The 27221-nt window shown below is 37.2% G+C and overlaps 1 protein-coding gene across 1 annotated transcript in view; it reads right to left on the bottom strand.

Moving 5' to 3' along the window:
* Positions 1-27221, bottom strand: part of LOC145994858 (uncharacterized) — a 66598-nt gene that overhangs the window by 32866 nt on the left and 6511 nt on the right. Inside the window, exons 4-10 of the mRNA XM_083131256.1 lie at positions 24414-24644; positions 23161-23280; positions 20689-20840; positions 18199-18367; positions 15124-15310; positions 12047-12119; positions 6977-8645 (exon numbers count right to left, since the gene is read on the bottom strand). Of these exons, the coding sequence (XP_082987382.1) occupies positions 6977-8645; positions 12047-12119; positions 15124-15310; positions 18199-18367; positions 20689-20840; positions 23161-23280; positions 24414-24644 (2601 nt within the window). The remainder of the gene's footprint in view (positions 1-6976; positions 8646-12046; positions 12120-15123; positions 15311-18198; positions 18368-20688; positions 20841-23160; positions 23281-24413; positions 24645-27221) is intronic.

Below are 27221 nucleotides of genomic sequence, written 5' to 3'. Positions count from 1 at the left end.
TTTTTTAGATTTTTTGTTGAACTATAAAATTACTGTGTATCCATGAGAATTGTTGGAGATTATGTATGTAGTCTTATATGGTAAGTGTTCCAATACAAATAAACTTGGGATACATCCTGGCTCTTGACGAAAAAAATACAAAATTGTCCTCATGGTCTCAAGATTTTAATAATCATCAATTGATTGATTTGCTTTATTTTACTTCGCTCTTTGTGCCACTTTTGGCTAATTTACGATGATGGAGATGATGAAATTGATACTCACAAACATCCATGCCCAGGCCAGGATTCGAACCCGGGACCCCTGGCATCGTAGCACGATGTGCTAACCACTCTTTTTTTTTTTTTTATTGTCTCATTCTGATATACAAGTTATGGAATTACATTGTTTTTGACATAAGTATATTACTGCTATTACAATTTGTATTTCTATCTGGTTTACCTGTACTTTTTTGTTAGACCTAAATTAAGTATAAAGCACTAATAAGAAATTTGCATACCATTTCTTCCTTGCTTGGAGAGGAATTTTTTCGTATTGTTCTTGCAAGAAGATACTGAATTGTTTCTGAAAACTGCTCTCGTCATTGGGAAATATATATAATAAGTATTCTGTTATCAACCATTGTACTGCTCGTTTTGTTGGTGGAAAAAAATTGAAATCAGGAAAAACTATATCTGTATCCGTAAACTTTGTTAAGGAGGTGCGGCATATACGACTGAGCATTGTTCGCAATTGGTTCCATGCCATGGAGGAGTTTCGACACTTCGTTATCCTGTGGGCTAAAGAGTCAGGCACGTTGCATGATATACAGTTAGGCGAGTCACTGATTCCATATTGGTATGTCCTATCTCTTGTCACTATAACACGATGAACCACTTTGTACCATATTGATTGGCCCGCTTTTGAAAGGTGTTGGGCGGAGACATTTTCCCATATTTGTGGCCAATTATGTGTATTGAAATCCCTGACTATTCGTGGTACGGCGTGCTTGAAACTATTGATTTCTCTATATAACTTTTGAACAGATGGTGTAATTGTCTCATGTCGTAATAACTGGTAGCATACCTGTAAAGCGATGTCCTTATAAAACAAAAACCTTTTGGGGATACTTTGGATATCGATGGGAGCTTCTAATGGAATGTTTCGTATTATCGTCTGTATACATGCTTGGGTCGTTGACTCGTGCAGTGAGAAAGCTGTTTGAAGACCAGTCTGTACAAACAATGCTCTTGCCTGTGTGTTCACATGTATTAGTCCCAACCCACCTGTCTTCTCTGATAACGTGACCTCATTTATTGCCACCCGGAAAATTGTATCGTGCCACAAAAAGCAGCCAACAGCTTTGTTGACCTTGGCTAAGTGCTGTGGTTTGAAAGGTAGGATTTTTCCTACATACCAAAGTTTAGAGAGAGCAAAAACGTTGATAAATCTTACTCGTGCTTTTAAACTCAGAGAGCGCATCTTGTTCACTCTGAGGACGTAGATTGCCCTCTCGCACGTAAGGTTACTATTGGCTTCGATCGTTTCATCGATATTTGCATAGAAGTTTATACCTAAAACTTTTATTTTCTTGTCTACAGGGATCTCCATATTGTTTGTGAAAGGATTCTCCTTGCCAAGGGGCATCAGGAATGACTTTCGATTGTTTAGTTTTGCTCCTGATGTGAGTTCAAAAGTATGTATTTGGCTTTTAACACTGTCCAGATCTTTTTCATCCTTGAGAAAAATCGTGACGTCGTCCATGAAACTGCCAACTTGTATTGTGGTGGAAGCCATAGAAATACCCTGTAAATGATGCTGGATACTAAACAAAAAGGGGGCTATTGTGAGGACGTACAATGTGCTACTCAAGGGACTACCTTGTAGTACACTCCGTCGCATTTTAAAACTTGTTGTCAAGAAACCATTTATTTTAAGTTTTATCAGCATATGATTATATAATGTTTTTATCCAATTAATAAAAGTGTCTCCGAAGCCATATGCTTCTAAGACTTTGTACAGATATTCGTGACTCACTCTGTCATATGCTTGGGAAAAGTCTAAAGATAGAATTGCCTCTGATGCATTCTTATTTTGTTTGGTAATAATGACGTCTCTTATCGTTTGCAGCAAGTGATGTATACTTTGAGACGTATTACAAGCAAACTGTAAATTGCCAATACGTTTAACCATATATTTTTTTAGACGCTGATTTATGCACCTACTTTTAAGTTTGATATCACTACTCAATATTGAAATTGGTCTAAAATCTGTAACGAATTTTGGATTTGCCTTTTTGGGAACTAACACTATAACTCCCGTGCTACTGGTCTTCCCTATTGTTCCTGTTGTCAACACTTCGTTTACCCATTCCGTTAATTCGTCTCCTATTAGATCACAGAAACATTGATAGAATTCTGATGGTAGTCCATCCTCGGCTGTAGTTTTATTCCTCGGAGCTTTGAATACTGCATCATGGACCTCCTTTTTACTAAATGGTTGTGTGAGCTCAGTTCTTTCATTTTCCGTCAGTGATGCAGGGAGGTAGTTCAAAAAATTACATTGCGTTTCTGTGGGAGTAAAGGCTTGACCAAGAAGATTTTTATAGTATTGCAAAAACCTGTTGTGTATACTATGAGGTCTGGTGACAACTTCACCGGAATCTAAAGTTAATTTATGAATAACGTGACTCCTGGCGTGTTTATGTTCTTGAAGAATGTGACTTAGTGTGGCTTGCTCGTCAGGGTCTATAGGAAGAATCTTGCTCTTTATTATTGCTGCAGATTTTCGTTTCCTATGTATAGCAAGTAATTGCGCTTTTATTTCATTTGCATAGGGACGATCGAAATTACCTTGCAATGCTAAACGATGGAGATCATTCAAGACTGCATACAAAAAATTGTATTTGTTTCTTTGATCTCTACTAACCTCTGCACTGAAGAATTTACTGACCTGACGAAATTTAGGCTTAACTCGAGTTTCCCACCACTCGATTATGGTCTTTTGCACTGGCCGAGAGGCCTTGAGTTCGTTCCACGTTTCCCTGATTAACTGGACATAACTACCATTGCATAATAATGTGCTATTTAAAAGCCAGTATCCGCTACCTTGTCGGGGTTTAACCAAATCTAAATTTATTTTGAGAATTGGGACACTATGGTCACTAAAACATACTGGAAAATTTTGAACACTAATTATATATTCCTGAAATCTTGGTGCAACATAAAACCTATCGATCCTTGATGCACTATTGGAGGTGATATGTGTGTAACCTTGACTTTCGCCGTTGGCGTGTATCCAAGCGTCACGCAGTTGTAACCCCTGCGTTAATTCATAGAACGCACGTGAGAAGTTGTATCCTGGATTTTGATCTTGTGAACGAATTACGCAGTTAAAATCTCCCACTAGTATAGTGTCTAGCGTGTGGGATGTCAACTCGGGCCCTACAACTGTTGAAAAAAAATCTTCTCTTTCCCGTCTGTTTTGGCTTCCTGACGGAGCATACACATTACAGAGAAACACTGAGCCTAATTTGGCACTTATTTGTCTGCCCGTGGGATGGGGCACTACATTACGTAAATCCAAGTGTCGCCTACATGCTATGGCAGTCCCTTGTGCAAAGGGAGTAAAATTGTTGTATACTTTAAACATGCTCAGTACAGAAAAATCGTCTATGGCGACCTCTTGTAAGAGGGCCACATCAATAGACGATTTAATGAGAAAGTCATTGAGAGCAATTATTTTGGTCTTACTTTGCATTTGATTCAAATTTATAGATGCCAAGGTAAATGTTTGCATGATGATAACTGTCCACAAAAGAAAACTAAACTTACTTACATTCTTCAACATTACTGATCTCTAATTTCTGCCTATAATGCATTAACTATGCTTTCCACTAAATAAATCTGGGGTAAGTTTGTTACTCGTTGAAGGTTTCTCTTTAGTTACATTTGCTGAATTACTTGTTAAACTAGCCTTTGAAACATCTTGTTTTGGGGTACCAGGTTCTACTCTAAATTCGTTATGAACTATTGTGGAACTTACACATTCATTATTTTTCTTCTTCTTTCTTCGTAGCACCATGGACTCTTCCGCCACTGACCGTAACCTTGATACAGATCTTGACCGTGATTTCCTAGGAGAGGTAACTACGGGGAATTCGGCCTCCGCGAACAAAGCACTTGGGGGTGGGGGCGGGGGTATGTGATGCATCTCCTCTGAAGTGGTCAATGTTGGCTGTTCCAGCTCTTCCCTTCCTGTTGGTGCATTCTTCACACTAACTTCGTGTCTGGTACCTGTCTCCTCGTCGGTGATTCTGGGGCTATCCGTGTTCCCTCCATTGTTATCTCCTGACGCAGGGACTTCTGCAACTAATGGAGCTGAATCTCTTGGTTTAGTCCGTACGGGTAGCACAGTTGGTTCATATACCATCGGTACATTGTCAGCGGGTATATTAACCGGCCCCCTACGGGGCTGGTTCCCAGAGGATCGACGCTTAGGACATTGAGCCACTACGTGATCCTCCCCCAAGCACGCAAGGCACGTACGCACCTGCCAAGGGTATGTTACCCAATAGGAGTCTCCATTCATTATTACATATGAGGGTATGGTTTTGCGTAGTATCATTTTGATCAAGACACGTCCAGTTCGAGTAGGGTAAATGTGATCTGCAGAGTATGTCTCGTCTTCAATTTTTAACACTTCCCCATAAGACCTCATGACACGACTTATCACTTCTGCACTTAATTCAATTGGGACTACATGGATTCTGACAAGTACATGTCGCTGGTGGACCCATTCAACTTCAACTTTATGATCACCATCTACGTCACTATAGATTACCTCAACACCAAAATCATTTAGTAACCGTTCTCCTACCACTTTTGTCGCAAATTTCACGTACAAACACTTACGAAAGTAATCTATTTCAAAACTGAGCACTTGGTTCGTAGGCACTTGGTAGACATCATGAAACCATGGATGAAAATCCAATGACGTAGGTCGCGTTTTGACATCAATGAAAACAAATTTCAAGGTGTTTTCTCTTTGTGTATTCATCGTGATCTATTTCATCGTATCTTCACTGGCTCACGGTAATTGTAGTCAAAACCTCGCTTGCACTTCAAAGGAAAAAAGAACTAACACAACACTAGCAACCGTATACGGCCCTAGCTAACTCGGACAGTTCGATCACTAAGCCTTCTCACGCGAAGAGCGGAGCTTGATACGAACTGCTTCCTGCACCAGTTGCAGGCAGACTGTGTACCACTCCGCCACGGGTGCCAGCTTTAATAATCGTCACTTTACCCATTCTTTGAGGAGAACATTTGGTTCAAGTTAATATTTCTTTCCATGCAGTAAAGTAATTGTACAGTGGGATCCATGAGTATTACCATGCAAATTGTCCATCACCATGTTCGTGCACTTTATTTCACCCAATAAGAGCTTCAAGAATTAAAAGAAAACTCAAAGCAAGCTGTTTACAACTTCTGCACCAGCATATATAAAAATCCATAGCTTAAAAACACTTAGGATGTAAGACGAAAATTAATTAAAATAGTCATGGACAATTTGTACAGTACTATTCATGGATCCCACTGTACAACTTACTAGTTACGTGGAAAAATAACTGAGTTACAATTACTAATTTCATAACGTAAGTAGTTTACAGTTACTGTTACTTGAAAATGTTACTGATACTTCCAAAGATGCTACATCAGCTGCAGAACTGAAAACCAGAATAGACCAAATCCGTAAAGAACTATGAAACAGGACATTGTCTGGTGACATGACATGCAAATAAATTAGATGCGCTACAAAACTGTATTTAATATTTAACTATTATAAAAATAACGAACATGTCTTCTATTGTGTATCCAGGATTCTTCTGACATTTTTCTTTCAAAATCGCGATATTAAAACTCAGTAAAAATAAGGGTGCAGAATCACATGTTTATTCACTTGAAGGATAAAAGATTGAGGATCGTTAGAGAGCGCTAATATTTATTAATATTTACAAGATGTTCACTGAAATTCTGCAAATTTATGAAGAAAATCTGGTAACGTCACCGATAAAAGATATAAATGTGTTCAAGTACTGGCACATAAAGTGAATTCTACAGTCAACGCAGCATTCGCTTCAAACGTAATTGCAAAATGTTTTCAATTATTTCAATTACTCTCCTTACTTTATGCATTTCGTGTTTGAAATAACTACAGTTATCTTTGTATGTTCTCTTCTGCTTTCGAAATATTAAAAGAAATACATAATACAATACAAGGGATTTTATATTAATATTACGACTATTACTATCTTCCATTGCTGATAAATTGTTGTATTTTTTTTTAATAAGAACATATAACTAAAATCTCATCATAAACAATTACGGTGCTCCATATCTACTTAGATTTTTCAAATAAATCTGCTAACCAACGTGACGTCATATCCCATCAAGGAGTACCCTAATCGACCAACCTGAATGTATCTACCTTGATTACGCAGAGATCTGGCAACATGGCCCTCGGTTGCCATGGCAAACGGTGCTGCCATCTGTTAACGAAAAATTACCACAAAATTGCCTTTAGTACAGCCTTAAGGGAGTCTGCAAAAATACCACACGATACTTTCACACTTTCATGGAGTCTAACTATTCTGCAAATTATGCAAAATGCATAATTTTCATTATATTGGCAACAGTATTGCAGAGAAAAATAGATTTTGTGATTAAATAATCATGTTCCGTGAAATTATGAATATTTTAAAGTAAACATTTTGGAAGATCGACATGACGTAGTTCCAATTATATTCTGATATTTATAAATATTTTGAACTACTTTGAATTATTTTAATTTTCAAGTATCGGCATTGGTATCAGGTCAAATTGGTATTGGCTCAGTATTATGTCATAATATTTTAAATACAATAATCCTAATAGTGCAAAAAGAAGCTAATAATTATCTTAAAGTGAGAAAAAAAAATCTGAAAGAAAAAAATTACCTCAGATGATGATGTTTGTTCAGAAATGTCATCGCAGCTTGACGAAGACCATTGGAGTTTGTCTCTATAGCGACTTTGATTGTGTATTCTTTCTCTGCTTGACAAATGACTTGTTTCCTTCCTGTTCACACTTTGTGAATCTTCTAAATCTCTCCTCTTCACTTTACTACAAGGGGATGAGTGACAATTAGAACACTGTTTGGTTTGGCAATTCTCCCATTTTTCATCACATTTCTTTGTAAGTGTTTCCAAGTCACCTGCTTCAGATTTTGCTTTATTTTCGGCACTAAATAATCTTTTACGAAATTTCTGAGTAATATCGGTTTCTTGAAGTGAATTATTTCCTCTCTCAGGGTTTTCCAAAGTTGGAGGTGGGAGTGAGATAGCTCGAGAAAAGCGTTTTTTGTACAAAGATACTGAGCTGCAGACGTGCCTGAAAGATTTGGTAATGGGTGTTCTCAAAACTTCACAAAATTTACTTGCTACCCCAAGATAAGAGTGGTTTTGATCAACTAGGTTTGCACTCACTGCATTTTCTTGCACCTTGCTTTCCTTTTCTGTTGTGGAAGGGCTTTTCGCAGTCTGAAGTGATGGCAAGTTTTGGCTGCTTGTCGTTCTCGGTATTCTGGTTGGCTTAAACTGTGGAACATTTTCTCCAATATCTGTTGCAAAATTTTCAACTGACAAGCTAGGAGTTGTTTGGCATTCTGCAGTGATCTTTTCTTGCTCTTGGACATTGAGCTTTTCAACCTTTCTGGAAATGCTCTTAACTGAACATGTCTCATCATAGTAGCTTTGGTTGAATCGTAAAGTATCAGAACCACTACGCGACCTGATTGTTTTACAATGAGGGGAGCATGGTGCACTCTGATTTAGGATCAAGTCTAGATTATGTCTTCCATTGCATTGACTGCAAGATGCCTTGTCTTCTGTAGTTTGTGTAGCATTGTGTGTTTGGCTGTGAATGTTTCTGCAAATGTTGGAACCACAACACATCATTGTATTTTCTCTATCAACATCCCTTGCCTTGACGGAAGTGTGAGCTACATTCATCGACTGACACTTAGAAACATGAGCTGTGTGTTGATGCGGAGAGGCAACTGATGAAAAATGACAGCCATGCAATTTCATTGAAGGACTATTAAGGCATAAAATACCTTGAACCTCTCCCGATACTAATGTACTATTACCAGTTCTACGTACATGTTGTCCACTGCATGATGGTGTGTAACACTTGGATTGCGTTCCCTTTGCTTCATCACTCTTCTTTTTATTGCAAGAACATCTACTCAACCTGTCATTTAGATGAGTAGACTGACAATCATACTCCATACGGGCTTCATTTTTGTCTGTAGCTACCACATCCTGGAAACCAGGAGCCTGACTTGAAACTATCTTATGACCCTGCACTGCACAGTTTTCCATCTCATTGGCTTGTTGGAAATGTGTTTCTAATTCATTATTCTCACTGTCATTGCTACTGTCGTAGATGAGTTTCCTTTGGCAGATTGGTGGTAATGGAAATTTGCTATTCTTTGTAGCAGTCTCACAATCTTCCAATACATTCACTCGAGAACATCTAAGTTCCCTTTTGTAGAAGTTTCGCTTGAGCTCTCGCTTTTGATACTTAGGATGCTGCAGATGAAGATCATCCCTTTCATTTTTACTCCTGAAACAAAAAAAGATAAACAATGTTGAAATAAACTCCTTTGTTGATACAAACTGTAATAATTTAATTAAAGCCTGGCTCACCCTATGGGCCAGCATTACAATGTTAAAAAAAGAGTGCTTACTATAGCACTTCAAATGGTTATATTCCAATATTCAAATGCTTATATTCCTCCCTCCTTCCTGTAGGAACCAACACATGCTTTATCTTGCACCTTTCCCATACTAGAACTTGTAACTTCCTATGGATACCTGTTTTTATATTTTTTGAACTCCCGATGCTTACACAAATAAGTACTCCTGCAATTTTCATGTCCCAGAAATTTAAACATAGCAATTCAACATGCCCAGGTGCATACTCTTTTTAATATTACAACTCTTATTAACAAAATAGAGTAATGTATAATAAATATTCTATGCTCTATATATACACACAATAAGAAATGTGAAGAAAGTAACCTAGATAATAATGACAAATATAGATCAGCAACATAGAAAACACTTACAAAATGACCCTATGTTTTGAACCGATATGAAATTGATACTGATAACCAATATTCTACCAATCCAATGTAAAAATGTAAATGTTTCACCAAGAACCCGATTATATTGTTTGCCTCCTTAATCAATTTAGGTAACCAATATGCAATAGGTTTTGTCAAACTGCATATTTAGAAATTTACCGAACAAAACCAGGGTATGTCAAGTATCATAAATGTAACAAAATGACGAAATATTGCAAGTTACACAATATTTATGAATTATCTGATAGAGACGAAATTGTCAGTAATTTTACCAAAAAATTAATATAAGACATAAGCGAGTTACTAAAGATATATCTGCGAAACTTACTTGTAAATGTTCTATTAATTTCGATGGCCTCTGCCACCATCCACTTGGGAACTCGATGCTTTACTGTTAGGTTGATTTTCGGTTCCTGTTGTTGTTTCCTTGACTACCGATAGGGGTGCTGGTGTAGCCATTTCATCTGCTGCGCGTGATGGGTTTTGAGCTGTTGTAATAGCGGTAGCCAAACATGATGAGCCTGACCGCTGTCGATATTCAGCTCATGCGGAAAGTGCATAATTGCATGCGTCTTTGATTTTGGTGTCGATTAGGGTGTGTGATGTGTGCCTAACAGAAACTTTTTGGACCCTGTGTTTATCGAACTTGAGGTGCCTTGTCAAAATCAAAGAGAAGCATGCAATTATGCACTTTCCGCACGAGCTGAATATCGGCAGAGGTCAGGCTCATCATGTTTGGCTACTGCTATTACAACAGCTCAAACCCATCACGCGCAGCAGATGAAATGGCTACACCAGCACCCCTAGCGGTAGTCAAGGAAACAACAACATGAACCGGAAGTCAACCTAACAGTAAAACATCAAGTTCCCAAGTGGATGGTGATTAATAGAACATTTACAAGTAAGTTTCATGGATATATCTTTAGTATTTCACTAACGTCTTATATTATCAACCAGGGTTGTTAAAGGTCCAGGAACCCATAAATTCTAATGGGTTCTATTGGATTCCGCTGCAGGACTGGAACCTTTTTTTCTCGCACAATTTAAATTCGGTCCAAGTTGCATATTGTTACATTGAAAAAAGGTTCCTGGACCGTATTTTAATTCCTGAAAAAAGGTTCCTGGACCGAATTTAAATTCATTCTGGAAAAAAGGTTCCTGGACCAAATTTAAATTCATTCTGGAAAAAAGGTTCCTGGACCAAATTTAAATTCATTCTGGAAAAAAGGTTCCTGGACCAAATTTAAATTCATTCTGAAAAAAGGTTCCTGGACCAAATTGAAAAGATTTAAATATGAACTGTCTAGAACTCATTTACGTTTGCTAATTTTCTCTCCCAGTACAGGATTAAATTTATTTACAATTACAGACCAGGCTTGACCGATTAAAAGTTGCCTTCTAAAATGTCCGCAAGTACGTTTGACATTGAAATGTCACACTGCGGTTGTAGAAAACGTAGCGTAGGGAATAAATCAAAATGCTGTTGTTCTCTCGTGGGCCAAATTTAAAAACTCCCTTGTCGAAGAGCTACTGTACATATAGCAATGAACTATATGGCATCACATTGAGTTCAAACAAACCTGTCACGTATTGCTCCGGCATCCAATCAAGGAACCGCAGCCATTAGGAGCCATGCTGCTACAACCAAGTGAAGGAACACGCGCGAGAGAATGGGGCTATATGGAGAGTGGTAACGTGACTGCAGCATTTGCGTTTCGCCCATTTCTACCTTGTACCTTAGATTCTCGAGACAGCCAGCACCTGAATTAGTCTTTCATGCTCACAAGTGGATAATTGTTTATCGTCAGGTCTGTATTTGTTCCAAGTTGTGTATTGTTTCATTTCAATACGGAACTTGGACCCTATTTAAACGGATTGTGAAAAAAATATTCCTGGACCGCATCTAAATTGATCCTGGAATAAAGGTTCCTTGACCGTATTTAAATGGATTGGGGAAAAAAGGTTCCTGGACTGAATTGAAATACTTTAGAGATAAAAAGTTTCATTACGTTCCAGAACCCATTTACGCTTGATGATTTTCTCTCCTGGACCGGAATTGAATTTATTTAAAATTCCTTGACCTTTAACTACCCTGTTATCAACCACGTTGCTTATTCCCCTCAACATGAAAAAATTAACACTATACTGATATCTCTACATTGGCCCATACTACCTGAGTAGTGTTTAAACCTGTTTCACTCCTTAAAAAATAGTTTCTTGTGTACATGTCCACATACAAAGTATCTAATTGGAATCATAAAATCTTTTCTGAAGTAGGCATCTTTATATGTTAGTGAGCTATTCCTTTGAAAGTACTTCTGGCACATTACACTCTCTTGTTTACAATGTTTTCAAGGTGCTAAATATGGTATATCTAGATTAAAATCTTTATTTTATTTTTACCAAAATTGATTCTGGTGTGTATAATTTCAGTGTTTATAATAAATAAAAAAGAGAGGGGAAAAAATAGTGTTATCTAGTCAAGATTAAATAATAATAATAATATTTTTTCAATTTATTTACAATTTGTAACCTAGTGAAATAATGTTCATAGAAAGGAAAAAAGAATAAAGAACAAAATTTTAAAAAAAAGATGTGTAACTAAACCTGAAACCTGGTACAGCACTTCATTTATATGTGTAAAAACTGAATTACGTTTTCACACATCATTGAAGTATGATATGTATAGTTTTTGTTTAGTAACTAATGTTTCTGCATGTGAGTGAGTTTTATTCTCTCTCCCTTAATGCAATTTAGTTTGAACTTGATCCTACTTGCTAGAGGCCAGTTGAAAAATAGAGGACAACTCTTGGTGAACATAGGCTTATACATATGCAATAGCACTGTAATATAGAACAAAACTATTACAATAACTCACCATGGAGTGAAATCTATATCAGTATGTTGTTTAGATGAAACAGATCCGCTTATTGGAGTTCCTATAATTTGCTCTGAAATCATAATAATAAAAAATTATTAGTTATGTTGCTGTAAGCTCTGTACATGCATTTACTTTTTTTTTAAGGAATGGGATAATGCAGTGCTCGAAAAATTTTCTTCAAAGCTAGGTGCCAGCTCTGAAAATCAGGCACCAGGAAACTACCTACTAGCAATTGTGCATACTACAGTGTGTTTCTCAAAAGTCGCACAATCCAAACTTTTAAAATGTATGTCATGAAAACCGTAAGAGGTATTTACACCACGTTTTCTGCACTAAACTAATCATGTAAGCTATCACTGGGTTTATGTTAGCATGTATCCAAATAAAAGCAATTACATTATTTAAAAAAATATTGTTAATTTGCTGAAAACATCTGAGAATTGATCGTATATCAGAGACCCGTGTTCGAGTCCTGGTCGAACCTGCATTTTTCGCTGAAAATTTCTGCGTAGTACATCTTCTGTGTGTGCCTAATCTTCAATAATAATACCAACTCTTAACAATTTGTGGGATTATTTGTTGGTGTTTGACTAGTCGTAAAACAGTTGCTTTGTGAGGTACAACAGAAGCAGGGGATTTTTCTTGGAAAACCTCTTGCACATGAGTGTAAGAATGAGTAGTAAAATAATCTTCAGCAATGCACAGGCACTGCTCCAAAGAATACGTGATGCTGAATCAATTAAAAGAACAGGCATAGTAGCATCGAAAGTGAGCGAAGAGAATTCAGTGTAAACCAGAGGCAGACTAGGATTCTCTCAAGAGTCCAATTTCAATACAAAATCTTGGTTTATGATTTTTCACTTAAATGTATAGCCAATACTTAAACACATGTGGCGTTCGTCTGTTGACAATATTTCAACCTGCTAGCATTGCCATATGTCCCAATAATGGCACTTTTTCACTCAACCCATAAAATCGCCAATAAAAAATCCATCAAATGTTGCACATGACCAATATTGGTCGCAAATGACATATTAACATGACATCAGACATCTAATTATGTCCCTTCGATAATTTCTTACGTATTTTTCTCATTCAAAAGTGTATTTCTGGAAAAATTTTAAAGCTGCCTTCTGCCAGTTATTAATTTATCTAAATTTTCTGTATGGAGAAATCTGATAATTTTAAGCATTGAAAAATATCTCAATGGATGAGACTTTATAATGCAGAAAACCCGATGTAAATATCTCTTACGGGTTTCATGATATACATTTTCAAAGTTTGGGTTGTGCAACTTTTGAAACACTCTGTATAAGAAGCTGAGCATCACAGTATTCAAAACATCGCTAAATCATTCTAGAAAACAGGAAATGGGGTGTGGGGGACAAAGAGAAAGATATTATTACTGACTCTCTGGAATGTTCACAATGTTGATTTAAAAAAAAAAAAAATGCTAACTTACGCTGTACTGCAATTTGAACTTAGAATCATCAAAATTTCATACATATTACAGCATAAGATCACAGTTGCCAGGCTGAAATCCCTGGCGACCGGGATTTTTCGAGCCCTGGACTAATGTGAATAGGAACAATTTAGTCTAGATCTTGAGTGTTTTATTAATTTTCTATATGAACAAATGCAAGCAAAAGTAAATAATTTATCTTTCTAGTGGAGACACACAGATGTGGTTCATTCAGGTCTTACTAAAAAAAAAAAAAACAACAAAAAAAAAAAAACAACTAAAGTGCTCCCCTGTGCTTAGCACCATGCCATAAAGGCGTATTGGGGTGTGGTGGTAACACCCCACACTTTCTTGATCCGGTCGTGAGTGGGGGTGATGTGATCAGCATCACACACCTGACCGCCTTTACCACCCAGGGTTTCCCCCAGGTACCCATGCCATTCGACACTGGGTGGGCACCAGGGCCACTTCCAATGTTAGAAAAGTTCCTGGATTTGAAACGGCCGGGGATCGAACCTGGGACATTTAGCATGGTAGTCAGACATGTTACCGACTGAGCCACTGCGGCCACTACATGCCAATATTTTGTAGAATCTATTAATGGAATTTTAGTGATGTACCAAGGTGTCAAATCACTATCAGCTGACTAATCTGCTCCATCCCTTCTATCTTATTCTTCCCATACTAACCTATTTGTGTGATCAAGAGCTCCTTGATTCAAATCTCTGTAATGTCGCATTTCACTGGCGTGAATCTCAATGTAAATCCAATTCTCATTAGCTTCTCTGTGCATAAAGGCAACTTCAATTTGAAAAGTTTTGCCAGAATATGCACATTCTAATGTTAATTTTTCATATTTCTGAAAGGTGTGAGGTGCATTTTCCTACCCTGTTTTGTCACGAAATGATGCGAAATAGACTCTTAAACATGAAATTTACCCTTTATATACCTACGCGACACTTTCTGAAGTCTGAAGTATTCTCTGAGTTATGCAATTTGTGGAAAATTGATTAATTCTGCTGTACATTTTTGAGAAGCAAATATGGACCCCTATATACAGGAATAAACTTAATATTCTGGTAATGATTTAATATGCTATTAGAAGGGATATGTTTATTTTGTGTAATAGTGTAGTTTTAAATCAAATTTGGAATTATATTCATATTTTTTAAAACCAAAATGTCATTTTTTATGGTGCTTTTTACCGCTATAACAGCGAAATTTCATTTTATTTACCGCGTTTGAACCTGAAATTGACTATGTTTTTGTACCGAAATTTTGCTTCTTTTATTTACCAAAAATGTGTGCCTCTAGATATTGGTTCATATGCCAACTAAAGTAAGAAATAAATACTGACATATCGAGCAAAGTTTTTCCTGCATTGGTAGCTGAGTGCATCAGCTGTTTGACTCAATCTTATTTTCAAAAGTTCAGGATTCATCCATCTCATCAAATCATCATTCATTGCAATTAACCTGGTGAATATAATTGTGCACTTCAATGCATCTAGGAGGGCAAGAAGTGTAGAACGTAAATAACCAAAAAGTCTAATAAGAGATCTCCTCTAACACTTACATGTGCATGCATGTACAGATGTAGTTATAAAAAGTACCTGATTTATATCCTTGAACACACTCTGTGATGAGGCACTTTGTTGCTTTAGACACCTCTTCGTCTGTTGATACGTCAACTGTACAAACAACCGTTATGGCTACACCATTTGATTTCATGAATTGTTCTATATTTGTTTTTGAACTTTCTACTAGATGAACCAATGTCAATAAAACTGGAAGCTTGCTCTGTAGAGGGAGAAAAAAAGAAAAATGTCACAAAGAAATATACAGTGAACCTTGATTTCATGCTTTTCAGGGGACCAAGACGAAAAAATGCAGCAAAATGTAAAAATCGGGGAAAACTTTATAACATTTTCCTCCATTGGGACAATCAAGAATGAATACATAATGCATGAAAATGGAACTCCTCTGTAATAACCTGGGTTGAACTGATAACTATATTGGTGTTCGTTTGAATTCAATTACCCACACTGGCAGATACATTTACAGAGATTCAAGGAGTCTAATCACAGTGTGAAATCATGTAAAATCCACAATTCTTGATTCTGATCTTCTATGTGAATCTATTAATGTTTTTACAGCAAAACTGTGGAAGGGTTTGATGTGAAATATTTGGTCTAGGAATTAATTCGTGCGGTTGTTACGCACACATTGAAGCTGTAGTTCAAACACAAAATACATAAATACCTTAAGAAAAATGTTGTCCATCGCGAGCCACCACTTTCGCCCATCTGTCAGGCAAGTTACGTATTCCGTGGCGAAAGAAGTCCTCATCCTTTGAAGCGATCCAGTCAGAGACCATTTTTCGATATCTTCTGAAGAAGTGAACCGCTGTCCAATCAAATCATTATTCATGCAATCGAACAAGTAGTAGTCCGAAGGAGCAATGTCTGGTGAATACGGTGGGTGGGGTAAAACTTCCCATCCGACATTTTCTAAATAGGTTTTGGCCGGTTTTGCGACATGTGGGCAAGCGTTATCATGTTGAAAAATAAGTTTATCATGTCTGTTCTCCCATTCTGGTCGTTTCCTGGCCAGAGCTTGCTTCAAACGCATTAATTGTCGTCGATAACGTTCTCCATTAATAGTTTCACCCCATTGCAGCAGCTCATAGTACACCACACCTTTCATATTCCACCATATGCACAGCATAACCTTTGCACAGTGAATATCTCGTTTCGGTTGTGATGGACCTGGATCACCTTGCTTCACCCAGGCCTTTTTTCGTTTCGGGTTCTCGTAATGGATCCACTTCTCATCGCCAGTAACAATGCGATGCAAAAACCCCTTTCTTTTCTGTCTTTGAAGCAGCAATTCGCAAATGGTTTTTCGTCTTTCAACGTCTCTGTCTTTCAATTCATGTGGAACCCAATGTGACATCTTTTGAATCATTCCCATGGCTTTGAGGCGTTTGGAAACTGTTGTTTGATCAACGCCTAATGCTTCTGCAAGTTCTTTCTGCGTTTGACACGAATCCTGATCGAGCAATACTCTCAATTCTTCGTCTTCAAATTTTGTTTGGCTGTCCAGGTCGCTCTTGGTCTTCCAGGCCGAAATCACCACTTCTAAACCGTGAAAACCACTTCTGACACGTTCGCTCAGCTAGCGCATGGTCACCATACACTTCCACCAAAATACGATGACTTTCGGTAGCACTTTTCTGCATGTTAAAGTAATGAAGCAGAACACCCCGCAAAAACACTTTATCTGGCACGAACTGCACCATGTTCAGTTGACTACAAAATGCTGTTGTTGATGCGTCAATCAACTGCCCTATACTACGAACGATGCACGCTGACAGGAGTTTTCAACGCATGTGTGGATACACGGAACTGTGGGACGATACGCTCGTTATGCCATCTCTTGTCCAGACGCACGAATTAATTCCTAGACCAAATAGTTATATTGTAACATCTATAACCATTCTGAACCACTCTAAATTGTTACAAGGTTTAAGTGTTTGTATTGGCAATTATCTATAAGCATATTGGTATAAAATCACGGTGATATTGATTAGAGCTGAGCCGATACTGACATCAAATATTCTTCCTGATTCTTAGCAATACCAACGCTTGAAGATTGTAATAATTAAAAGTTGTTAAAAATTCTGATTAATGGATGTAACTACAATTTACCAGAGTTTTGCTTTAAAATATTCGAAGAATGGCATCGGAATATTAAAATAGCTCTTATTTAATCACAAATATCCTTATTTTTTTTAACATAACACTGGAGTAAAATAATTGAAAATTTTGCATAATTTCCAGGATAATTAGATGCCACAAAAGTTCTTGCAGCATTTTTCCAGACCCGGCAAAGTTTCAGCTAGCATTAGTAAATATGAGGGGAAGTCAGAAATTAATGTTGCCCTAATTAATATCTAACGTTCTATTCCAGTTGAGCTGCTTCTTGGCTGAGATGAAACTTAGATTTTGATTAGTAGATGCAGTGTTCTCCAATGTCAGTTATACTTGAAACTTTAAAAATACATATTCAAAATTAGTGCTACACTGTTGAACAGAACATTATATATTAATTTGGGAACCTTATTTTCTGATTTTCCCTTGTACATTTCAACCAATACTTTCCCAATACCACTGGTATAGATACATTGGCATAGATATCAGCTTTTATACCTACACATCTCTACCAGCAGGAAGAATGAAAGAAAGTCTGTAACATAATGTTAAAAATAAAAGAGGAAAACTGAATTTTCAGTAACATCAAATATAAAACAGACAACTGATTCTAGTTTTCTCTTAAATATAATACACTATATTTATCCAGAACAATATGCGGCATAAATCAATATGATGCACCTTGGTAGCCAAGTGAATGACGAAGTGTTCAACTTTCAATCTTATCTCCAATGGCCCAGGTTCAAATCCTGTCCTTGGCACAAGTGTTATTAGTGAATGTTCACTCATCCTCATGTTTGTAATTAGCCAAAAGTGGCAGAAAAAAAAGCAATGTAAAGTAAGAAATACAAATACATAAACGACTATGAACATTGAGACGAAATATGTTGTTCTCAACTTTAACAATACAATATTTGTGCTTGGAACAAGCATGTATACACATTTCTTTGTTACTAATTTCCAAATTTTTATTACCTTTGAACTGCATTTCTGCAAGATATTAAGTAAAAGAGGAACTGTATTTAATGATCCAGCTATTTCTTTGCATGGTTTGCTGTCTGCTACACACACATCTAGCAGATTAATCATTAAATCTTCTACATCCTCATTTCTATTAGGAATTTGTTGAAATACACTTATGCATCTGAAAAGAGAAACAGAAATACATCATTTATTTGGAACTGGATTGAATACATAATTAGTACGGAGTTATTATTGATGGTATGTTAGTAAAACTGCTAATAATTTTTACAGACTTGACCTATGAATAATTTGTAATTATAATTAGAATTCAAGAGAATGTCATCCTGTTAATATTATTAGGAATATAAATTTGAAAATTGTGCATAATTTTTCATTAAAAAGTCTAAAAATGACGTTGATGACTGTACTCCCTCGAGAATTATGTTCAATTCTTCTTCAATTGATTGATGTACCATAAAATGTGTTTCAAAGTACGGAAACCACAAATAACCAAGATATTTGATCCCAAAGTACAATCTGAGTAAGTAAAAAAGTTCCCATCTTAGAATTTTTTTTAATCCATAAAACTGATTGCATGCACACTCAAACAGTGAAAATAAAATACATGAACTAATGATAACATCACCAAACTTATCACCCCTAATCTCTAAATATTAAATTAAGGAGTGTATCGAAAAGTAGTTATCAACGTTTCAGGCATTCTGGCACATGCTCTAGGCCACATCCGCGACCATGCACAACAGCAGCTGCTCAGTTGATGTCTCACAATGCTAGCTGCTGTGTGTTTCCTGTTGTGGTGAGTACTGAATGGGACATGTTGCGAGTGAAACCGGACGTGAAACGGGACATCGTGCACAGTTGGTGTACTGAAAAGGGCATTACATACAATCAGCTAGACAAACGGTACGGAGTTCATCATGGAACTGTGAAATCTATCATTGAAAAAATTGGTGAACATTATACGTTTGCAGACATGCTGCGATCAGGGTGGAAAAGGGGGCCCAGTAACCCAATATTGGACCGCAAAGTGGTGAAGTTGATCGCAGCAAATCCATTGATGTCTGTTCGCGATTTGGCAAAAAAGCTGGGACGACGATCGGAATGATCCAATGTGTCAAAGCCAGACACAATTTGAAAACCTATAAAAAGCAAAAACTGCCCAAACAAATGCCGGAGCAGAAGACGAGAGCCAAAACAAGGGCTCGCAAGCTGTATGACCGCATTGTGAAGATGCAAGAGCAATGCATTTTGATGGACGTTGAAACCTACGTCAAAGAGGACTAGAAAACACTGCCAGGGCCGCAGTATTATACAACAGGCAGTGCTGTGACTGTGGGTAACTCCGACAAGTATGTGGAAGTGGACAGATTCGGACATAAGGTGCTGGTGTAGCAAGCTATTTGTTCTTGTGGTTTGCTTTCTCCTACGTTTTATACAAAAGGAACCATTAATGCAGAAACGTGCAGAAAGGAATGTCTGCAGAAACGCATGCTTCCCTTGTATAAAAGGCATGTTCTCCCCCCACTGTTTTGGCCAGATTTGGCATCTGCCCACTATGCTCGATCTACAGTACAGTGGCTCACTGAATGGAACATCGATTTTGTTGGCAAACACATCAACCCACCCAACTGCCCACAGCTCCGTCCGATTGAACGATATTGGGGAATTGTGAAACAAATCTTCCATCAGAAAGGTAAACCTATTCGCAACATGGCTGACTTCAAGAAATACTGGTCTGCTGCATGTCGACACTGCACCACCGATACTGTGCGGAAATTGATGGGTGGGGTCAAACGAAAACTGCGTTCATATGTCCATAATGAATGATAACTGTATTTGCTTCTGTACGTTGTACTCAACACGAGGTGTAGTTTCATAAATACTACTTTCTCTCATTGTTGTCTTCTTTTTTTTTTGAGTGTGTTTGCCGTCTCCTTGTTCATAACTACTTTTCGATACACTCCTTATAAACACCAATAAGTCTGACACTCTAAATGGTAGGTTCACTTCCATTTTGATTTTGTAAGTATCCAGTCCTTCGTCTTTGATTTACTTTATTTTATAATACATTTTAATGTAAAATAATTAATGTTTATTGTAAGTTTTCATTAATATTTTAAATTTATGAAGGAGTAGGCAATGTCCAATCTGTGTTGTTTTGGATTGTCCTTTTGGGTGCTATATTCATCCTTGAGCTGTACTGCTTCAGTTTAAGGGAACAAAGGTACTTTACTTCACTACAGCACATCTCCGTGGCTAAAGTAACAGAAAACATACATAAACAACATAATCTTCATAAACCATGCAAACGTTTTCACTTTCTAGCGCAGGTATAGGGGTCCAAGGGTACCACTTAATGTTTTGTATGTTTGGAATATTAGGCAAGAACTTGCATTAATAAATATAAAATCAGCGTTACTTTAATGAAAAAAGAAGAAAAATATAATATTAATCATATAAGTGAATTAAAAATCTAATTACCTGATTATAATATCAATTCCTGAGCAGTCAGCAAAACTTTTTTGGTTTGTAACACTTCCAGAAATTACTTGACATAATAGTGACAAAAGAGACTGCATTAAATCTAGCATTTGCAATCTTGTGTCCAACCATTGTTTAAGAAATTCTACAGCCTGAGGAAAGAGATATGAAGAGTACGAAATTGTTATTACTGAAAATATTATAAATTGAAATATTGTAATATGTACATGCAACTAGAAATGGAGATACATTGATCTAGTTGGTAGAGTGTCTGACTGTCATGTGGCAGAACCAAGTTAGATTAATTCAGGTGGAAATTCTTCTGACAATGTCCTTGCATAGAGTAGCTCTCTGGCTACCTTGTGGTGCTTATCACACCATCTACACTACAGCCAAGATTGAATGTGCAAGGCTCTACCTCTACACCACCTACGCATTGCTTGCATTGTATAATTATTTTCCTGTAGTTTACGGTTATTACAAGCATAAGAAAAGTTTTTCGTTGTGACGTTTCAGGAGAACATCCCTTCATCAGATTTTTATTTTCATTTTGACTGAAAAACTGTTTTCTTATGCTTGTAATAACCGTAAACTACAGGAAAATAATCCTAATATTTGCGTGGTGCATTTGTGTATCTGTGCATGTGAGCACGTTTCTTTCACCTTCTTCTTGAGCTTCACTTGGATAAGCTATTTTTCTTTATATCAGTCACAATTGTTACAACTTCTGGACAGTTTGCATAATTAGGTTGAGGTGCTGTTACAATTTTGAACCAGTTAAAAATGGAACTAACTTTCCTCCACAGGCAAAAGTAGAACATACTGGATGTTGTGGCTTAGCACTTGATTTAAATTTAGGACAGGACCTTGACTGTAAAAATACTCTATGACATAGTTGATCACTACTAAAGATTTCATTTCCCCTCTAAGTGATGGGACAAACCACCCCATCCTGACTTGAACTAACTGAAAATAGTGGCAAGGCATGATTGATAAGAGCTTGAAAACGCAAGTTGGAGTCTAGGCAAAGTGAAGGAAAGGTTAATACAAAACTACAAATAGTAAGGATTCCACTTATTGGCATCCTGTGTGAGTGGAAGTGATGCCAAACCTCATGCATCAAGTGGACTTTACAACACTCACACTCAAACAGAATTCGTGGATGCAGTTAAGATGATTACAATAATAATACGTGGACTCTTTTTAATTCGAACTCCAAGGGGCCTATGAAAAATATTCGAATTAACCAGAATATAATAAAAAAAAAAAAACACCAATGAAATAACACACTGTATTAAACATAGAACTGCATTAATATGCAAACAGTAAACCTTACCTTACAACTGCTATGTTTCATCCATATCTCCATCCAGGAACAGTACACTTTTTGGAATATTCATTCCTCTTTCTACCTCTCTAAGCACTTCAACATTCTTATCTAATGTTAAGCTACTGTACGCACACGTTTCGACATTGTGACTCCACTAAAACACACAGACAGATGACCCCTTCTGTCCTCTCCCCTCTCAACTTGTTTCTGAGAGGGTGAAGGTCGCATTCCTACAAACAAAAGCTCTGGGGATTCCTGCTGCCCTCTCTTATCTGTCGTCCGCACATCTGTTAACCATAAAAACAACCTTTTCAAGAAGAAAAGGGGGACGAGTCATCTGTTGGAATTTCTTATGTAGCAACTACTTTGGTCTTTCTTGGAAATATTTATGTTAAATTATTGGAAACCTGACTTCGAAATATCCAAATTTAACCTTCAAAATTCGAATTAAGTACTCATTTTTAACATTGTTTTAGATAGGGGTTTCAAGGGGAATGTGCTTTTGTTCGAATTATCCCATAATTCGAATTAAAGAGAGTGCACTGTAATAACCCATGGTGCAACAACCCATGAGGGTCAGGGCCTACCTACCAACTGCTTTCCTGACTCTTACCTGCCAAGGTGGGCAATCATCCAACCAGTTACAGGGTGACGTGTGGTCAGCATGACAAGCCTCCAGTCATTGTTGTAGGTTTCCGCGACCACGTTACACTACTTATTCGTAACTCCCCAATTTCCTCACGATGGTGGGTGGCCACTCGTCTCATAACAGTCTGAAATCTCAGGCGAAAAGTTCTTATTTCCCCCAGAAGACTCGAACCTGCACGCATCCCGTAGCCAGAGCCCAAAGCATGATGCATTAGACTGCATAGCCATGGTGCTGGACAATTAGGATGATTATAACCACTAATAAAAGAACAATCAATAGAAAAATTGTGTAAAATCTATGAATGTTGCTATAAAATTCACTCAACATATTACTGTTTGGGAAGGAAACTGTCAACTACCAATTTCTACATTGAGCAAAGAAAGAATCTGTTACTGATTGAAAACGTTTATTCATCTTTGAGGTAGTTTATGTGTTTTTACATTTATATTCTTAACTATGGAGGAATTATTGTATAATATATGTAATTAATTACCTTGGGCAGCACAAGAGCCACCTGGTGTTGATTTTGATGGTTCTGGGGGTTGTTAACACAAAACGAAAGTGCTCTGCACACAGACACCAACATATCGGCTGAATTAGCCCCTTGGCTTAGCTGAAACAGACAATTCAACATATATAATGGCATGCTAAAAAGGGCAACAAGTTTAATCTACAGGCTTAATAAGATGAAGCTAAAATAGTAGGTATTAAATTCAAGCCCAGCGTCGAATAAGATGGGTACCTGGGGGGTAAAGGCGGTCAGGGGCATGATGCTGATCACATCACCCTCACTCATGATCGGATCAAGAAAGTGTGGAGCGTTACCCCCCCCCCCCCACACACACACACCCTATACGCCTTCATGGCATGGTGCTAAGCACAGGGGAACACTTTACTTTTTTAAATTAATTTCAAGCCTCTTCTTTTCTATTTTCATGTTTTTAAATTGCAAAATTGGCACACACACACACATCCTCTCCCCCCCACATAATAATTTAACATTACTTGTTGGATACAACTGTGGTTATGTGAGCTTTCAACAGCATTGCTCTTTCACATATTAACCCCTTTTGGCATAGAGAACATATAACTATGTTTTGCCCTGCACACGTACAAATCATGGATAACGTAAAAATATGTCCTTAGTTCTTAAATACTTATGGAAACCTGTATATGTTCATGTGTTTTTTGCGAATTGCTTTTCTGCAAACATTTCACATTTCAGTTCATAACTTGCCCACTTGATGGCAGTACAAGTTTTTCTCTGCTTGTTCTTGTAGTGTGTGTGTGCTGTGCATTTCCTCGTTTGACACAATGGCCAGGATGAGTGTTAATTTTTGCAATTTCTGCTTGAATAGCAATTGTTTTAGGTTTGAAACACTGATCGAATTGTAACTCAAAATGAATATTGCCTTATAAGAAGAATAAGAAGGGAATGAATTAAACAAACAATAAAAGTTTTAGATTTCTTAGTATTTTCGAAATGGCAACAGCAATCCTTGCAAGCTATTTTCAAACCGGTTGTGTTTTGTACTTGTACACAAAGTTTAAGGTGTACAATAATATATAATAACAGAGAAATTAATTTTTGGAAGAGGGTCAAAAATGTTGGCTGTGAAATTTCCATTTCCGTGCCTACATGACGAAACGGTTATTAATTGAAGTGTTTTTTAAAATATGCAACAAACTACCATTTGCTTGCCAACTACCACACACATAATTTATACATAGGTAAAATTACAATACCTTTGATTTCAATAGAAAACCAATGAGATATTGGAATAAAATTATCAAGTCATCAAGACATCCAGACTCCCGAGCGAGCGTCTGCCCTGTGTGATTGCGTGAGACAACTGCAAGCAGCAAAAATGCTGCACTGTGGGTCAGGCGTGAATAATACACAATCAAGGGATTCTTCAGGATCTCGTGTAACATGGCGAACACGGTCTGACTGCAGAGAGAGGTTTGATTTCCGACCTGAGAGAAAATAATTTATATTAATTTTTGCAAGGAATGTAAATTGAACTCTCATTTACACATACAGTACTTTAAAAAAAAACATCAAAGAAGCCACAGTCTCAAATTTATTTCCAAGTGTAGTAAGAAAAGGGGCAAGGGTGTGCCTCTCAGACTTAAATGTTTCAACTACTGCAGGAAGTTTCTGCACAGTGGGCATGAAATCATCAAGCAGCTATCATCGCAATGTACACTTTCAATAGTACAGGCAAAAGAGATGTCATGGAAAATGACAATAGTGTAAGAATATGCGTTACAATCTCACAGAAATATATGGAGATATGTGAAACTAGTCATGTAAACCTTGCGTCAGGTTAAGTTTGCAGCAGGTTTTATGTATTTATCCGCATGAGAACAGAGGTCAGAATCATCCGTGACAGTCTTGCCTGAACCTCCGAGCTCTTTGTATCGCAGACAATGAGAGAATCGGTAGTATTGCCAACCCTTTAACACATTAAAACCTATACATGCATGTCAAGCGGAATGCATTTTTGCTTCTTTTTGTCTCCTGAACCATACAATTTTTAAAGTACTTTCTGTGCATAGATTATGCAATAAATGTGTCCTTACTTAATATAAATCGCAAAATATCTTCGAAACATAAGGGCATGTGTGTATATGTCGAGCACACAGAAAAAAAAAAAAAGGTAAAAGTTAACGACAGGCCCCTCTTGAATTTAATAACGAGCTATTGTTTCTCGTTTAGAAATAAATAAATTTATGCTTGGCGTTTCTGAAAATTTTGGTTGCTTCGTTCGCAACACATACGTTACTATAAGATACACGCCCTTCAATTTTATACTACCAAAAAAAGCATGATTTGTTATTGGTGATATATACAATGTAGTGAATTGTCTGCTACTATTACTCTGTTTGCTTTCAATTTATGAATTACTTCACTAAACCAGGAGCCAAATGTTGGTCTGTCTGTCCATTTCTTAGTGATAATCACCCTTCCCTTTCTTTGCACGGAAAAGTAAATATGCATCTTCAACAAAGCCTTCATTGCCACCAGTGGGTGAAACAATAAGCCTTCCCCTCCCCCATTGGTTGCTTCAGCCCTGGCGGTGGTGTTGCACGCTCCCATGCTTTAATCAATGTTTGACGCATACCTCGTCCAAAAATTAAATGTGTCTTTTCACGGCGATATATTTTAATACTGCGGAGATTCTTTTGTTGTCAAACATCAAACAATCATTTCCAACTCCTAAACTCAACCGCAAATCATTCAACACCAGAGACACAGTTCGTGTGCACATTGACAGCAAATCACCTCATGCCCTGTTTTATTTTGGCCTTGTTGCTGTAAGGAGGAATATGTATTTAAAACAACTTGTTTGACTTTGAAGAGCTTTTTTCTTCGGATGATGCTTAAAATAACACTCGGGCAAAGCTGGGCACTGAACAGGAGACCTTAATTTAACCATTCTCACCGCTGTATAGAACGATTAGCAATGAATCACGATAAAAATAGGGTTAAAATAGTGGGATGTGCAACATTGGTATCACGGATTCCACGTGCTCATGCAAAATATTCAGTCTCGCTCGACTTGCTCTTGATCTTCAGCACAATACAATCCCCAGTTGACGAATCTGCAGATTCAAGTTCGTCTGCACAGTGATTGCAACCGATCAAGTCCATACCTGTTAATGGATGTATTATTTTGTCTGTAAATTACAAATTAAATAACTGTTTTCTTGCAAGTGTGCAGTTGTGTCGGAATGGAACCCGTCTCAGTGGAACTATATTCTGCGTGCACGTTTGGATCTACATATGCAAAAACCTGATGCAAGGCTTAGTAATTTTTTATTCTCACTCTCTATACACATCCAGACTTTCAGTAAGAATGATTTTTCATGAAGTAATATTGGTCATATTACATACGCCAGTAGCAATAAAAGATGTGGGATGGAGGGAGATTGATAGGGGTTTTATTCTTCATTCCATCCCTTTATAAATGGGGCACTAGGGTATATGTCAAACATCTGAGATAGGGTGACCAGATGTCCTTTTTTATCCGGACATGTCCTCCTTTTTAGGTGTCTGTCCGGCGTTCTGGCAGATTTTTAGGAAATCCGTAAATGTCCTCTTTTATTGGGAAAGTGTATACAGCATCGACCATAGCGATTGTGCAGCACAGATAATGTATCCATCCATAACGATCATAATTTATTATTTTACAACTAAAGAATACCGCTTGGAGCACGTTAAATATTCGAGCAATGCTCACTGAGCATCTGGGAGCTGATCTACCATCATTTTACCCTAACATGTCATCAGTATTATCAGAGAGTATACTATTAATCAGTCTCTGCATTTCCGTTACGAGTCATACATACGCGATACAGTAACGCATAGTGAGAATTTTGATTATTGAGTAATACTGGTATTTACTTTTATGAAATATCAAAGCGAAAGTGTAAATTCAACAATGAAAGCAAGAGAATATTAAGGTTTTAAGGTTTTGTTAGATGGGAGAAATGAATATGAGGCAGGGTGAAAAAAAAGTCAGTCAATTTCCCCTGTTGATGAAAGAG

The sequence above is a fragment of the Lepisma saccharinum genome, chromosome 11 (assembly GCF_977018435.1).
Source record: "Lepisma saccharinum chromosome 11, izLepSacc3.1, whole genome shotgun sequence".
Lineage (NCBI taxonomy): Eukaryota > Metazoa > Arthropoda > Insecta > Zygentoma > Lepismatidae > Lepisma > Lepisma saccharinum.
Note: the sequence above shows the minus strand (reverse complement) of the source record. Positions and strands in the feature narration are given on the sequence as shown.